The sequence below is a fragment of the Phaenicophaeus curvirostris genome, chromosome 2, assembly GCF_032191515.1.
Source record: "Phaenicophaeus curvirostris isolate KB17595 chromosome 2, BPBGC_Pcur_1.0, whole genome shotgun sequence".
Taxonomy (NCBI): Eukaryota; Metazoa; Chordata; class Aves; order Cuculiformes; family Cuculidae; genus Phaenicophaeus; species Phaenicophaeus curvirostris.
In genome coordinates this window covers 92,333,752-92,351,632 of record NC_091393.1, presented here as the reverse complement: position 1 = coordinate 92,351,632, position 17,881 = coordinate 92,333,752, and the positions used below count along the sequence as shown (strand labels likewise).

General features: G+C 40.7%; 1 protein-coding gene across 4 annotated transcripts in view; it reads right to left on the bottom strand.

Annotated features, from left to right (window-relative positions):
- The window catches only part of EML4 (EMAP like 4), a 162,637-nt gene extending 158,062 nt beyond the window's left edge, over positions 1-4,575 (bottom strand). For all 4 annotated transcript variants that reach the window (XM_069852899.1, XM_069852900.1, XM_069852902.1 and 1 more), the window contains exon 1: positions 4,464-4,575. In XM_069852899.1, coding sequence (XP_069709000.1) covers positions 4,464-4,557 — 94 coding nt within the window. In that variant the 5' untranslated portion in view covers positions 4,558-4,575. The remainder of the gene's footprint in view (positions 1-4,463) is intronic.
- Between the last annotated feature and the right edge of the window lie 13,306 nt (positions 4,576-17,881).

Sequence of the window (17,881 nt, the reverse complement as noted above, 5' to 3'; positions counted from 1 at the left end):
CTGGTGACCACAAGATCCTCTCTGTCTGAGCTCTCCTGACCCCCTCACATACCTGCCCATGCATCACTGGGGGCTTTAGAGAAGACAACTTGCTGCGTTTTAACAAAGCCATGAGTCCAAAAGACACTGTTGGCTCTTCAAAAACAGAGGACCAGCACATACACATAACACTGCCTCAGCTGCCATCCAATGCAGACTTGACATACCCATGAAACAGGAATGTTTTCTAACGGCTTTTACACTACACCCAGTAAAAGTAAAGGGGTGGAAAAGAAATCTAGGAACTGATCTACATGCCACCCCTCCAGTAACTAGTTAGCAAATATATTGCAGTTAGTAGCAGTACATACAGTGAGGGAACAATATGTAGATCCTACATAAAAAGAAAATATGAATCTTTCTTATTATTTCTCCAGCTCTCCCTCCAATAACATCAACAGCAGAGCAAAACATTGGCCTCTACTTAATCGTTATAGCTCTCCTTTGCCTTCTGTTTCTCTGTAAAAGATGCCTAAGCACAACTACTCTTTTTTCAGAAAGAAAACCTAAATTATTCTGCTTGCTCAAGACTTCAAGAGAAGATTTATTTTAATTTCCCTCTAAAAATATTTTCAACCATAGAGAATTCTTCAGTAAAGACTAGTTCCAAGTTTCAGGGCATCATGGACAGCTGCACAAAAACTATGGTTTGAATTCAGAATTTGAGACCTCTTCATTTATTTTTATGAGTTACTCTTCTGCCACAGACATCATAGCTGGAGAAAGCCCTATTGAAATGCTTTATACCATGTTATCATCATTCACTGGTGGCAAACTTGGAAATGGCTTAAGTAATTTTTTATAATGTAATCTGATGAATGATTCCATATCTTTGTTTACAATGAGTTATTGTTACAGAACTCAATTAGCAGAAGCTTTCTGAGAAGGGAAAACAATGCAACAGCTAAAAGCCATGGAAAATTGTCCACCATAGAACACTCCATCACCAGCCCCAGGCAGTCAGTTGTGGCTGACTTCAGAAGCCAAAATCTAGCAGACCTCATACCTTAGCCAATTAACTCTACAGAAAGCAAGATAAATGAACAGCTTAAGAGGTGCCACAGAGAAGTGACAGATGCTTCATATTAAGACAGCACTCCAAGACATCTTTTGGCTGAAGATGAGCATTAGCTGCACCAGCTCAAGACTGGTAAGTTTTAGGCCCAAGAAAGGCATCACTCTCCAGGCTGTGTCAGGTTCACAATAAAGCACAGCTCATCTAAGAGCTGCCAACTACACAGTATCACCATGTCCCACCCATCCTCTGCTGAGGGCCCCTGCTCCTTCTCTCCTACCACCTGTCATGCTTCTCATACCCTCTAACAAGTCAGTTTAGCGAGAAACCCACCAAAACACCTAAAGTGAACAGGAAGGCTGTAAATGAATGTAATCTATGATGATACATCAAAACCAAAGTTATTGTCAGCAAAACTGCTGGCTTTCTACAGTCCTACAAGCCCTCTGAGTGGCATCTCTGAAGCAGTTCACCATGGACCCACGGGGACCAGTGTGAAGGTGGATGAGATGAAAGCAGTAGTCCGCAGCACAAAGAGCTTTATTTTCATTTCAGAAGAACTGTCTTGCTCGATTCTTCTGAATTAACAGTGCTTTCTCTTCCCTTAACATGCCATCTTCAGGTTGTTTTGATCAGGACCCTAAGATGCAAAAGACCTTGGCAGAACCTGAGCCAGACACCCATGCTACGCTCCTGTCTCAGCAAGGACACTAGGCAGGACCCAGACACCTGGTCCAAGCTCCCAGTTTCCTCATTTCCATTTAGAAGCACATTGTTTCACTTCAAGGGATGCATCTGAAAAAGCAGATGGCCAAAATCCATCATGACCTCTGACAGACACTGTGTTGAAAATTCTTAAATGTAAGATATGACTGTCCTGCTCGGGACAATAAATGGGATTCAATAACTACTTTGTTACTGGTGACATTCAAATAGTACTTAAGTCCCAATACAGATGAAATAACTCAGTGTTGTATCAAAAGAGTAAATCAATACGTACTTCAGCTGTGCGAGTAAACCTACAATACATTTTTTTTTTAGTTTATACAGTAATTGTACACTCTTAAGTAGAGTGCTACATAAGCATTTACTAATCTAATTACCAAAACAATTTTCTAAATTACATATAAAATGGATTCTTTCCTCTGTTTATTCTCATAAAAATTTCAATGTGGAAGCCAAAAGAAAATACTTTACGCAGCTGTTTTCAACTACAAGAGACATGTAAGAAGGTATTTCTGACTGTGCTGGAGGGCACAATCTGTAATAACATTTTGCCTTCCAGATAATGACAGGAGGCATTAAAAGGACAACTTGCTCTCTAATAAGCTCACTCGACTGGTTGAGCACGCACATACATAGATAGCATAGATTTGCCAACAATAATTTTAATTAATTTTTACATTTCATTCTAAATTACTTTTATGGCTTTCCTAAAAGACATTTAGCAGAGAGCTAATTTAATTCAAGCCATTAGACTTTAATTAGGAACGTTAAAAACAAAACTCAGGACAATTCACACATCTTTGCGAACACTACATGCTCGTTAGCAGCTACAGTAACCGACAAGGGACTAGAAATACAGAAAAGGACTAAGCAGCATGATTTAAGCCTGAAAACAAGAAAGCCACATAAAGTTTTATTCTTCGAAGCTGAAGATTCTAGGAATGCCCAAGTCTAGAAAATGACCGTGCACAAGTGCTTTCCATAAAAGCAAAATCCAAAGCCAGCTAACAATGAATATCACGATACACAGTTTAAAAGGTTGAGCTGAGCTTAATCCTCATTAAATTCTAATAAAATCACAGTGCCTTCCTGACCAAACAGTGAAACAAATTAAAGGTCCAGATGGAGCCTCCCTTAATAAGGTAAGCGAGATGCTCCGAGCAGCAGAACACCGCTCCAGCACAAGGTGCTGGGCCACCAAACCTCCACACAGGAAAATGGCACTTCATTACTTATAAAAAAGTGGGCTTTTTTTCCACAATACAAGCTAGTTATTTCTAAATATCAGCGGGGCCAGTATTCCACGAGTTAAAAGCCATATCGGTGCCCTTTGAGATGGGGATCAGTCCCAGTACTGGATAAAGAGGTTCATAAATATTAACCACGACACATTTGCATATGTCACCCACAGGCACAATCTTCCCTCTGAAAACCGGGAACAGAACCCATACAATTCCTCCGTGTGTTGCTTTTTGATCGTCAGATATAAAACGACCATGGAAGTTACTTGAGCAAGGAGAGTATATCAGGCAAAAAGCCAAACTACCAAAGCATAGTGTTAATTATGGTGCACCAGTTTAGTTTGGACAAGTGCCCAAAATGCTGGAGTTGACATTTCAAAAACCTGAAAGCTTAGGATCACACTCAGAAGTATTTAGATGAGTCAATTTTTCCAGAAAATTGAGAACTTTTCACTATTATTACAGATTTTACGAGTGCTGTAAAAAAAAAAAAATAAATAAATTAACCTAATTTTTTAGAGGCACGGATTTGTTCTTCTACAAAAGATGGAGTGAGCTCCACCACGAAACGCCTGCAAGAGATGCAGGGATGTAAAGAGGGTGGCAGGTAGGCACCACAGGGAACCTCACCCTTATAATTTGCGGAAAATACGAGGCACGTAACACGGTTTTATAATTCTTATCTCTGGAAACATCCTCGGTTCACGTTTTTAAGCAGGACTGCTTCATACTCCCTGAATGATCCTTCGGGATCAATTTCTTTAAGAAAAAAAAAACCTTCAACAGCCTTCTTTCTGAATGATCCGGAGGATCATTCAGAAAGAAGGCTGTTGAAGGTTTTTTTTTTTTTTTTTTTTGAAGAAATTGATGGCACCCCTGCCAGTTTCCTAGGAATATTTAGGTAAAGCAAGGAGCAAGTATTTTCGATCGCGGCACAGCTCCAGGCAGAGGAGTCCGCCGCTCGGGGAGCACCCAGCCACCGGGACTCTGACGTTTCCAAAAAACCTGAAAGGTTAGGATCACGCATTCCCAACTTTTAAGGAGCTGCGCGGAGCCGGGGGGCCACGGGGGGAGCCGCTCCAGGGCTCCCCGGGGCAGCTGCGCGTCCCGCTGCGACACCCACCCCCGGGGCGAGAGGAGGAGGGGGGGGGAGGTGCGGAAAAGAAAATAATAACGTTGGAAATAATAATAGAGAGAGAGAAAGAAGGAGAGAGAGGGACGAGAATAGCCCGCAGAGCCAAGCAAGTAACTCCGGGGAAGCTCAAGCCCCCGGCGAAGGAAGAACAAAGGAAGCAAGTGCAGCCGGCGCTCTCGCAACAGATGGTTTGGAGCCGAGCAGCCTTCGCGCTGGCAGCCCCGCCGCGGCTCGCACGCCCCCGGCCCCGCCGCCCCCTGCAGGTGCGCGGCCCCGCGGCTCCGTCCCGTCCCGTCCCGTCGCTCACCCAAACTCCCGGCGAAACCGTCCATCTTGTGCGGGGCGAAGGCGCCGTCGCAGCCCGAAGCGAAGCCGCCGTCGCCGGCCGGGAGCGAGTTCATTCACGCGCGGAGCGGCGAGCGGGAGGAGGAGGCGGTGGCGGCGGCGCCGCAGCCGCCCCGGGGCAGCGGCTCCCGCGGCTCAGGCGGCGGCTCCTCCTTCTCCTTCTCCTCCTCGTCCTGCTTCTCCCGCTGGCTGCTACGCTGCCCGGCTCCGTCCCTGCGCCGCGACCCCAGCGCGGCACCTAGCGCCGAGCTCCTCCCGCCGCCGGCAGCGCCGCCCCAGCGCCCGGTGCTGTCGTGCTTCCGACTCCGCCCGCCCTGGCACCCGCCGCTTCCCCCGCGGCGGCGGGAGCGCGCGGCCCGCGGTGTCCCGGGGGCTCGGGGGGCGCCCGGGGGTCCCGCGGGGTCCCGGGGGAGCCGAGCGGGGTTGTGGCCGCGGGCACCGGCGGCGCGGCCCGTGCCGAGCCCTCTCCGGGATAAGCGACATCGCGATTCACGTTGTGCGGGGGGAGTTTGCGCTGACAGTTTAATCGGGGCGATGTGAAATAATCCCCCCAGCGATCGAAGCGCCTTAGCCCCATATCACGCTGGTGGTTTTTTTTTTTTCTTAGATTACTCCAAAAACCTTCCTTCGAGCTAGTTTGAGGAAGTTTTTCCTCGCTGGATATTGAGCCAGAGGAGCCGTGACGTCAGGAAAAAATATTTCACGGAAAGGGCCATTGGGCACTGGAACAGGCTGCCCAGGGAGGGGGTTGAGTCACCATCCCTGGAGGTGTTTAAGGGACGGGTGGACGAGATGCTGAGGGGCATGATTTAGTGTTTGATAGGAATGGTTGGACTCGATGATCCAGTGGGTCCTTTCCAACCTAATGATTCTGTGATTCCCTAGCCTTATGTTTCTTATAGCTGTGTGTAGGTGACCTCTCCCTCCCAGCCAGCCACACCACCCACTGTCTCCTATAACTTCCAGCCATGGCTTGAAGATGAGAGAAAATAGAAAGTAGAACCAGAAATTCGAGTCAGCCGTGCTGCGTATCATCTAATCCTTCAGCCGAGAGCGCTTTCTACGTTAAGCAACATCATCGAGCTGTGTGATGCATCGCTTTCTCCTTGGTCAGGAAGAACTACGTACCCATTGCAACATCCTGTTTTGCTCTAAGTATTTTACTTTAATGCTCTCGAGCTGGTGCTGAGGTCATGCGGAGAAATGGCTAACTGCCTTGTGAGCGTGTCCCTGGCACCTGCAGCCGTGTCCTTTAATAACAATCTGTGGATGTTGTTGAACAGGACTGGGGAGAAATGCGGTGCTGGAGAGGAGCACAGACCTCATGGTAGCAGCACGCATTTCCCCAGTGCTTCCCAGCTGCTTAGGCAAAAATGTCTTTATCTTGCTGAGCTGCAATAGAAAATAAACCCAAGAGCTTTATGCTTCCTCGTATTAGAGGAAAATGCCTTGAAATTTTTCATCGAAACTTAACCTCCCCCAGATTTTCCAGCAAATTTTACTGAACAGCTGCTCAGTAGGCTGCACAGCCTACAAACTACATGAATAATCCATCTTCACATATCCTGTGGTCTTGTCAAAAGAGATGCCTTTCAGTCGATCTGCTATAAATCGGACATCACTAGCCACTGATTTTCTTGGTTCATATTCTGTCTGGTTTTATCTGCTAGCAGATATTAGATCTCTTACCTGCTCCTGGGGCCTGTTGCTGAAGAATGGCTCTATATAGCCTAATTCCATGGTCTTTTAGCTGTGGCAAGAGAGTGCTGCACTCCAGCAAAAAATGCCTCAAAAATGCTTTGTTTTACACAAAAAGAAAAAAAAAGGCAAGAAGAACGAGACACTGCAGCTCCAGTCCCATCTTCTCACCCCCGAATTATTACCTGCCTCAGGCCAGGTTTTCAACATGCTTAAAGCACTGGGAGTAGAAAGAGAGGAATCTCCTCTAGATGGGAAAAATGTCCAGGAAATTCAGAGCCTGTAGACAGGTTGGTTTGGTTGTTTTTAGGAAAGGTCTCCTTTCCTCTGAGGCAGAGCCTTAGCTAAATTCTTTAGGTGGGATTTGTGTGCTTCAGTATGATGTTTCATTAAACAAAAAAAAAAAAACCCAAACAAACAAGAAAGCACCCCAGCTGCCTTCTTGAGCTCTTAGCAGGACCATGCTTCAGACCTCACACCAGGAGGGAGCTGTTGCATACATCCTTAGGTTTGTAAGTAAAGAACCATTGCCTCTGTTTTATAGACCAGAAACCAAGGCACAGAGGTGGAGAAAGCAGCATGGAGCCTAATCTAGACGTGTAATTCCTACTGAAATTTATTAGGAGCAGGAATGAATACATTTGATTATCTGGGTCCTACAGAGCTTGCACAAAAGTATATTAAAAGTTTCAGAGCTGTAAAGAAAGCTATCTTACACCCAAGATGACTTCATGACTCAAGTACTGTTGGAAACCTAAACTTGGATACTAACATTTTAAAAATGAATCTCTGTAATTGCAGAGTTAAGGAACTGAACAAAATTAAAGACATTTAAAAGCAAGAAATTTTACCTCTGTGTCTTATTAGTTGGGGATTTCTGAAGAGAGTGCTATAGATGAGTCAAAATATGGAAAACTCAAGCTTTTAAATTCTTTTGTTACCGTCTTCATTCTAAGCCACATTCTGAATGTTGCCTAAATTTAGGTGGGGTTTGTTTGGGGTGTTAACTTGTTTACTGGTTGTGTTTATGGTTTAGAGAACAGGTGTAATTGTGGTATATACAATACAGAATCAGAGTTTTAGCAAAAATCTGCAGTAAATACATATATGGGTGTTTATTTTTCATCTGTAACTATTTGACTTGGCTGTAGAAGAGAATAACTGACAATTAAAGCAAAAATAACTTTGTGTGTATAGGTTTCAGACAGGTACTGGCAAATTACTCCATATAGCCTCTAAACTGATAAATAGTATGACTGTTTCAGGTGCAAACCTTAAGGACAAAGTGATTTCTTACCTCTGATTTTCTACCTAGTGCTTAACTTGGAGCAGGGAGGAGTTTTATAGTACTGTAGGGGTTTAACTTAGTTTCTTAGTTGACAAAGATTCAAAAACATGAACCAGAATTGTTACAAAGTTTTAACAAGTGGGATGGTTGTCTCCTTTTAGTTTATGTTTTGATACTGAAGAAAGATTACCTTATTCAGTATCAGACTAAACTTAGAATATCTCACCTCAGCTTTCAAGTAATCTAAACTTCCAGTGCTTTCTTGCATGTATAGATAGTAAACAGAGGAAGACAACCATGATACCGTAAGGCAGGAATTTTACGTCATTTTGACAGATTCACAATTTCAGAAAGCCATATTCTTGCCGGCAACCTTTCTTCCCTCTGCAGTGCTGTCTGACCCTTTGCAGGTCCCACTGATGCAGCAGGCTCTGTTCCTCCTTCTGATGCAGGAGGCAGCTGGACTGGTGCTGGGCTAGGGTGAAACCTGTGCTGCACTGCTCAGGGTATCTGGTGAGCAACCAGCCGGTGCCTCAGCTGGTGAATCAGTTTGGTGTTACTGTCTTCACCGAACAAGATTGACGTATCCCAGCTGAAGACCTGGATGTACATGTGGAGTCTCCCTCTTACTAGAAGGGAGTTATGGAAAATATGAAAGAGGTCACCCTGAAATACACAGTGGAGGCTAGACACATTCCAGAGATTGTTACACAGCCCTTGAAGGAAATAGCCTATTTTTCCCCCATTGTTTCATTTCTCTGGCACATTTTCCTTGGACTGCAGGTTTTTGAGTAGTACTTCTTGTAAGAATACCTCTTTTTTTTAAAGAAAAAAAAATGACATAGTTTGGCAACTTTCAGCCTGGGAATTGTTTATAACTTTTTGGCAGCTTGAACGTAAATTATATTTAAGCATTTTTCCACTGAGGAAACATAAAAATGATTAACAACTGAAAATTAAATTGCTGAGATTCTTGTATGTGAAGTTAGGAGTCAGAACCTATGAACCACTTCATCTTACCCGTTAGTAAGAGGACTCTGCTTCCCACAGTACTCATCTCCTGTTACTTACAATGGTGTCTAGTTTCCTGGACCAAAGTGGAAACATCTGAAGGAAATCTTCTCCTTCCTGCAGTTTTTCTGGTGCACCTCTTCAGAGCGAGTGGTGAGAGCCTGGATGCGTGGCAAGGAGCAGCCAGGGAGCCCCAGCACTGCAGGTCTAGTCCTGCCTCTCCCCTGCTCTCACCTGCAGACCTGGAAAAGGGAAAAAAAGTGATGCTATTTGCAACCACCTGTGCCCCGCATGGTAGGCTCACTCCCTGTGCTGTGGTCATGGTCATTTGAGGTATTGTTCCTTCATAGATATGTGCAATTCCTTATGGTGCCTTGTTCTGAGGAGGAACAACTTTGTTGGCTTCCCATAAGGCAGGGGATATTGTTAATTCTCCCAAGTGAGGCTCAAGTTATAAGAAGTTCCCAGGGGTCACTGATGTAAGGGTAAAAATGTGATGCCTGACCCAGCAGTAGATCAAATTACTCGTTCCTGATTAGTAGAGGGTAATCCTCTTACCTTGAACACAAATTCTCTTTTCTTTCTGGGCTGGGATTTTGCCTCCCCATAAAAAGTGGGGAGGTGCAGTCCCTCTAAATTACCCCGGGGTAATGAATCAGCACCTGAAATGCTGAATGGCCTGAAAGGCACCAAGAATCTTGCCAGAGACTTGAGGAGAGCTAGAGATTAAAGGTTTCAGTTACATGTTTAACTAAAACATGGCAGAGTTTTTTGAATGGGGCTGAATTTATTAATTGCTGTGTCATTAATTTTGATAAAGATGCCTAACTGCTATTGTAAAATACATGTTAGAAGCCAGTCTTCTTGATGTCACTGTGTGCCTACCTCTCTCAGTTTCTGTAAAATTCCTAGTGTTCTGAGGTTAAGGTATACCTAGGCATCTTCTGGTCTTCCTCCATTGTTGTATAAAGTAGAAACAGAAATTGTCTTCCAAAACAAAAATATAAAGTTTGTCAGAAGGTTTCAAGTGGCTAAACTCTAGTTAGATGGACCTTTTCACAGTAGGATGGATTGTAGTCTTGTTTCTATAATGCTACAAATTAATTGTTGATTAACATGAAAAAAACTCATAAAAAGTCAGGGTTGACTTTTGCAGCTATGTATAGTTGATCTTTAACTTCTGCATGTTTAGTTTTTCACTTTATTGCAAATAGTTTTTGATTGCAGTTCGGAAAGTCATTTCCAAATCTTCAAAAATGTCCTTATTTAATCTGATAAATGTAATTGACTAACAGCCAGGGAAGAAACCCGTATTTTTTTAAAGAAACTAATAATTTGTGAGGGTCTAAGTAATGGAAACTCAGTAGAGACTGTTTTATTTTGAGGAAGTGCTGAGCACCCACTTCTTGAAAAATCCGGCTTGCAGTTTGCTGCTTTTTATTGATTATCCCAAAATTGCAGTTCCAAGCCATTAATGAAACTTTGTCAGGAACTGTATAATTTCCTGGAGTCCTCATTAAATGTGCATTTTGGTTGAAGTGTAAACCTACAAGTCCTGCTAGCTTAAGCTAAATTTAACATTGTTGCATGAATGTATTTAGAAAATGTCAGTCTCCTAGAAATGTGATCACCAAATAAGAATAAAATTGCAGAGCTGTAGTGCTTTATTCACCAGCCCTGGTGGTGAATGAACACATTCAGTGTGATGCCTAAGCATTTGAAAACTGGCAAAATTCAAGCAGAGCTAGTTGAAGCTCTGTGTGCACAATACAATTTTTTTCTCAGGAGTGGAAAGGCTTAATATTTATAATAGAGAGCAGGTTAAAATTTTAGTCTGAAACTTTGTTGATATTGAGCTTGTATTAAATGAGGAAATTTGAAAAATATTTCACAAATCTGGAAAAATAGAATCTTATCTTCCTTCATCTCTCCCCAATGGATAAGTTGTCTGGTTTGTCATACCAAAAAACACGCTCAGTTTTTTTCTCAAATTAGTGATCTCCTCATGAAAATTATACGTTGGTCCAAGCCCTACAAGTCTAATGTCTTACATAAGTGCTAAGTTAAGGATTTAGCTGAAACATGAATTGGTGCATTGGCTTTGTATCAGCGATTTGCATTAGAGCGCTATATATTCTCTGCCTCAGGAAAAAATGTACTTCGGCTTGTGCTTGGGAGCGACCCCTTTTCTGTACTCCTAACTTAGAAAAATTAGGAAAAGGTGAAGTTAGCAGGTTAGCAATGTTAACTAGGGATGCTAACTAATAAGTACTAAAACTGCTGGAAGAGAAGGTGATTTTTAGACTGAAGAGCTTATGGGGATCCCCTTTGGGGACAGAATAAATTACTGTTACATTTGGAATTTATATTTTTCCCCGCAACTGTTAAAACATCTCCCATAGCTTTGCATTTTATACAGATCATTATGCACAATAGGAAGCTGGTGTATACAATAGCCTGTGTGCATTTGTATGTATCTGTAAATAAATACTCATATAGCTCCTTCCTCATCAGTGGGGTTCACTCCTCTGTGCATTTCTGTTTAAGCTATTACTCCGCTTGAAACATTTGTCAGTGGAAGGAAGTGCCTGCAGAGACGTGATACATTACTGTATAGTTTCTTGCTGTGAAGTGTTGATTTTAAAACAGGCCAGCAGCCTGCAGCCGACTCCATAAGAAAAATGAAAAGACAAGGTTTAGGAGGTTTCATTTTACTTCTGTCCTGTTGCTTTGCCCAGTTTAAGGAATCTTTTACTGTCTTTCAGCTATCCCGTACTCAGCAGTAAATTTCTTTTTTAAAGTTTGGCCATTTCCCCTCTGGGAGTTTGGGATTCCTTCCCATTTCCTTTTCTACATCCTTAAGCTGTGCCAACCATCCTACTGCCTGTTTACTAGCTGGCAGGGCAGGTGTGCGATGTTTTCTTTTAGAAAGGATAACGTTAGCACTCAAATTCAGTGAGCAGCACAGTAATCATCCTCTGTTTTACAGACTGAGAACAACGACAAGGATGGTAGTCTAAGATCATAGGCTGGACAATGCAGACAAAAACCAGTTTAGCATAAGTTAAACTGAAATAAAGTGGAAATAAACTCTATTGCCATTAAAAATACTAATTGTGCAATAATATCTATGCACAGGTAACTTGGACTAAGGGCAAACCTGCTGCCTGTATACCAGCAGCGCACAATGCAGCTTTTAGGTATTGATATCACCAGTGTCTGCAATAACAGATAATTACTTTATTACTACATGAGAGAATGTAGGTCTAGAAAGGATGTTTTTGCCAGGCTCTTGGACACATACCATTACTGCATTTGCAGGATGAATGAATAATATCAGGATCGTTACTATAAATCAAGAAAATAAAAATTCTAATCTTTGTTTCTTAAAGCTCATCAAAACGTGTCACACCTTAGTATCTCCTGCTTTCAGAGGGCCTTCAAAGTCATTTAGGCTGATTGTGTGATGGGGGTGATAGCTGGTCTTTATTTGGACTAAATCTGTAAAGACTCAGAGGTGAAACTTTGAACCCATCTTGCACCATGATCTCTATATGGGGGTCCCTACCAGATGTAGCCATGGGAGTCAAATTTTCTGTAGTCAAAGGCAGTAGTTTATTAACTTATTGATAATAAGGCTGTCTTTAAGCCTGCAGTGTGTAGCTGGGATGAAAGAACTCATTTTCAAATAGATTTACCTATGCCTGAAGACTTAGTTAATAAAGCACGTAAGTTTAAATTTCCATTGCATACCCTACATTTACAAATTATGGTTCCTGATTAATGACATCAGGAGTTGAACTTTGGCTTTTAAAGCACCGGAATCATACTGTGCTGTAGACACATTTACATTCCATTTATTCAAATTGTCCAATTAAAAGGTACTCGTAGAAAGTATATAATATACCAGAATGAATACATTATTTCCCTTATTAATCTGCTTTCCTTGCTTTTCAGCAGAAGTGAACAGCCCTTCCTTTTGCCTCAAATGGGAATTCATGTCACACACACACAACTGCCCTGAAATAGGCAGCCAAAGTAAAGGAAAAATTTCCAGATCGAGTTAGTAATTTGTTGTTGTTAAATAAATAATTTGGAAAGTGAAACCTTTCCCTTTAATTTTGCTTACATGATTGCATTCAAAAATTGAAAAAAACAAGGTCTGATCCTACACAATCCTGATTCCTCCTCATCTCAAGAGAAAAATGTCATGGGATTGAGCCATCCATATCTTGGAGAAAGGAAGTCATTCAGTAATAGCATCATGAACAGCTTCAATTTTCCCTTTTAATGATAATGTGTAAAATTTAGCAGGCACTTTCTGAACAAAATACATTAAAAATTACTCCCCAAAACTTTCTAACATTCTTCTTATTAATTTATTATTTGTATTTTATATTTATATTTATATTTAACTAAGTTATTAGTAGTCTTCTTATTAAGCGTGTGAACAATTTTTATGTGTCCATGTCAGACCAGAGTAATATGCACAACAATATTTGCAGCTCCTCAAATTTGAGTGGTGCCTGACAGCATATCCCCGGTGCCTCTCTGCTTCCAAAGGATTAACAGAATAACTTCTATAGAGCATTTCATGCATGCAGCTAGCATTAACCTTTCCTGCTGCAGGTTGGTTTTCCTGCAGGTGCTCATGAGCAATGCTAATCTGAGTCCAACACCTTCAGTAGCAGCAGCTAATGACAGTAACTCTGCAAATGAAAGAGCTGTGCTTGCTCTTTCCTAGAACCATGGAGTGAATAAATCAGCATCAATGATACTTCCCCATGTAGTCCATGGAACTTTTGTCAAATTGTGAATAGAGTTAATGCAGCAGGTAGAGAGGAAAATCCTGGTATTTGAAATTTTCCATGCGAAGACAGCAGATGGCAGCAGGAGAGACTGTGTACATCTAAACTTGAGGTTTCCCTTCTTCAGTTTGGTGGGTAGGTGTTGAATCTTTTCTTGGCTAACTTATTTTCTAGTTGGTCATGAAAATATAAGAAAGCTGAAAGTTACTTTTTCTTTCTCAGTATCTGTGATCTGCATGCCGGAAAGGTATTTCTTGGCTCCAATGTCTCTGGCCTGGCACTGAAGTATCCTTTGTCCTATTATGTGATTTATAATGGTTGAGAAATCATGTGAAGGCAAAAGTGAGTGCTCAGAGCAACTTGATCTTTTTCTTTAGTTCTAAATATAATATTTCTGAATAGGAACATTTTTCCTTCTAAAACATGCTTCTCATACAAAATCCTTCATGTGTCAAGGCCACAACTCCCAGGGTTTACTGGTAGATGCAGAGAATGTGTTAGACTGGAGACAGGATATGGGAAAATTTCTGCCTGAGCATCATGTGGTAAATGGAGTCACAGGCAAAAGCAGTGCTTTTCAAAAGAGAAAGAAAATTGTCATTCAAAAACTACTGTTGCTGAAATTGTGAGATGGGCGTTAAAGACATTAAAGTTTCATTTAATATCCAGGTGCTCATGAATTCATCTTTTAAACAGAAGCCAGTGAAAGTGAGATTTCCATAGGTAGTTCAGGGCATCAGCATTAGGTTCTGTAGCTCCATCTTTCCAGAGGTACAATATGTTTTGAGGAAAGAAACCGTGAAAAGGGTAAGTTTCCTTTAGGATTTTATAGGTGAGGAAAGTAAAGGGCAGTACAGAGTGATATTTAATGAAAGTGTGTCTCTAGTTAACCATTCCTTTGGCATTGTGAATATTGTCTCTCTTTTTTTATTTTTATTTTTATTTTTTTAATTTGTTTTTAAGCAAGTTCCCTGATTCCATTGCTCTGGTTTTTTCTTGCTTTTCCTGCAGATGTCTCATGCTCTCTATATTCCTTTACCAGATTTCAGGTCAGGCCGTCCAGTCCTCTTCAGAGCCATATATTTCTAGATGTTTTTTGTCTTTACTCTGCTAATTCTTTCACTATATTCTTGTCTGCTGTGGATATAAGAGGGGTTTTTTTTGGCTTAGAGGGCCCTTCCAGGCTGAGTGCCTGTTCTAGTCCTAGTCCAAAACTGATAGTGATTTTCTAAAGCTTTGTTTCAGATTTAAACAAGAAAATTTCTTATGGTAGCCATGACTTCAAAGTTACAGTGTTCTTCCTGTTCCTATGGAAGCCTTTTAAAGGTTTCCTCTCTCTCTCTGTATCTCTGCATATTTTGGTTGCAGTATGCATGATAATGAATGACATTTTCTTTCTGAATAAAAGATGTGCCAGACAGACTATATTGGCTATCCATACTATTTTTCTCTGCCAATTCAAAGGATTTGGAGATGCTTCTAGCATTTCTTCATATGGAAAGCCATTGTAAGCTGTTCCATGTTTTACTGTTCCAGCTGTTACAATTTATGGAGATCAAATCTGTTTTAAATGTTCCTTCGGCAAAGACTAGCAAACAGAACCTTGCTGGGAGAAAACAGGTGGTAGTATAGGAAAGGAATAGAAAAGCAGGAGCTGATCTGTTTCTCTCTCTCTGTCTCTCTTTTTTTTTTTTCCCTGCAGTATTTTGTACTTAAGGTAATGTTCTGAAGCCCAGGAGATCTGAACTGAATGTTTCTTTGTCATGTTCCTCCCTACCTACATCAGCCTCCCAGAATCCTTCAAAGCTGGTAGTACCACAGGCGTTATCTGTACTGACCATATTACTAGATGAGACCGTTTCCATCCATTCTGCCATGGCACACCACACCAGTAAAGTGAATGAAAGGATGGAGTCTGTTCAAACTTTAATCAACATGGATGAAGGGGATGAGCAACTAATCCTCTCGTTTATGAGGATATTGTGAAGATGGAAGTGGAAAAGGTAAAAAGCACCATCAGGCACTAGCAGACCTTACTAGTCCAAATTAAAGTATCTCTAGGTAGATTATTAGGGTTTCAGGTAAATGAATCAGTTAAAGTTTAGTTGTGATGACAGGTGTTTTGAAGAGCTTCAAAATTATTCTAGCTGGTTCCACATTGGTGAAAAAGAGTGACTAATCTTGAGGACTGAAGAAGAATGAGATTAAAGCTTATAAACTGTAAGAAAAATATTAGATTGTGGCAACTGAAAAAAGAAAACGTGGAGGAGAATTTATTAATTACGCCTGATAATGGAAAGAATGGAGCAGCCTTTCTTTAGTAGGCTTGGAGTCAATTTAGTCTTCTTTTTCTTCATTCTGTGTACTTCTGGCAGCAAGTGAAAAGCAAGTGAATCATCTTTTTGTGTTGCCAAAACAATGACTCGAGGGCATTTTGATTACTACTGTCTTTCCCTAGGATCCAGAGAAGAGTTGGTGAGCAGGTACTAGATTCTCACTCTGATCATCTGTCCATTACATAAACAATGGCATAAAGAAAAATCAATAAACTACTGTACTCCAGCAGCACTGCTTTCCTACTGAACTAGCTCCCAATTAAAGAAATACAGGGTAGTGAAAATCGTGACTCAATAATAAACATCTCAGAAATGGAGGAAAACTACATAATGCATAAGGCGACTTTAACAAAAAAAAAATGGCATTTGTTATGTGAATTCATTCACTTTTAATGGAACAACCTTATTTCTCTTTTTTAAAATACAAACTCTTATCTGTAAATGTTACTGAAACCACATAATAGCTGGATTGTGAGAGTATGGAACAAGCACAGTTTGAATGTAATATGAACATATGATATGAATAAAATGTTTTTGGTGTACTTGCAACTGGCTGATGTACTTGGAATTGACTGTGCTTTATTTTTTCTCAGCATTCTTTCCTGCATTCAATTCCTGTATTGTCTATACTGGTTATTTAAACAAATTTGGTCTGGATTTCATCTGAAAAAAGCAAGGTGGACCATATATGCCCTTTCAGTATTCCTACTGTTTGCTATATTATTGCAAGTACAGTTTATCCTCTAAATTCATTTCAGCAGCAGAATCTGAATGGTCACTGGAATGCATGTGGCAAGCAGACAAACTCTACCAGCAAAGAAGCCCCTCATCAAAAAGAGTGCCTAGTAGTTTTAAGACTGCATTGTGGTTTGGATTGATTTTGTGGTGACTTTTGTTTGGTTTCTTGCCATTATTCCAGAAAATACAAAGATCAAAGAAAGAAAGTTGTATTGATTGGCTTGGATCTGGTCAAAAACTAGATTTGTGTTTTCTAATGTAACTAACATTTCACAGATGGCTTGGTTCATGTTAAAGCTAGGGATGCATGAAGATTGAATTATCAGAAGATTAGAACCAGCTGCATTTAGTTTGAAAATATTTTTGTACATTATCTGTCCAGCAAAATGCACAGAGCCGACTCTTGCTGTATGAATTCTAGTGAATGCCTAAAAAGTCCCCACAGAGACTAATTGAGAGTCTGCCCCTGTTTACTGCTGGTTACCTTTTCTTCAAAGAAACTGCCTTTTACATGGTTGAACTCATGAGTTCAGATCCACAAATCTCATTTTTGACTGTGAATTAAATGTAAAAACGATCAGATCTGAAGAATGTTTTGCATTGACTCTGCACATCTCAGAATGACTATGCCAGATGCAAAATTATGAAGAACCAGCACCAGTAAGTTGTGCATTATCTGCTAGCAGATGTATGCTTAACATTTACTCCTTTAGATTCTAAGTATTAGAATCTTTTCATGATGTCTCAGGGCACACAGAAATATCAAAGACTGTAATAAAACAGACGATCTAGGTTTTCAGTGTTAAACTATGTTTACCAGAATTGCTTAAATGTATTAAAAGCTCTTTGAAGTCACTGACAAAAGAACACTTAAATTACAAGTGTTCCTTTTACTTCTAATTAATATTTGTTTATTATTAATACTTTTTCTTACTATTATTAATTAAAATACCAGCATCCACACTTTCACCAATCTTATTACCATTAACCACATAAAAAAGGACTAGATTTCCTAGCATTAGTACTATGTAGTTTATTCTGTTTTACATTCTTAGGTTCATTACGCACAAAGTATTATGAAAACCAAGGATAAACTCTTGCTTAGTGCTCATGTAGTCTTCTGTTATGGATGCCCACTTACATTGAAATCTTACATTTAAATCATTCTGAATGCTCATCTGCAAGGAAAATAATTTGCTGCAAAATTCGGAATTCTTTTGCTAAGTTAATCTCTATTTGCCTATGTCTTAGATTTAAAATACGTTAGTAGTGATGCATACAAAAAGCAGTTAATTTTTTAAGGAGTGATTCTTGCCAAATCTATCGCATGGGATAATCTCAGCAGAAAAGTTCAGGCTTACTAGGAATAAGCACTACATATTTTTATTAAGTCCAAGGGATATTTCTTTGCATAACTTTTTTTCCTGAAGCAGATTGCTTATGGTAAAATCAGCATGCTTCTGTGATGCATGTTTTTCCCATAAATTTGAAGTCCTTTTCA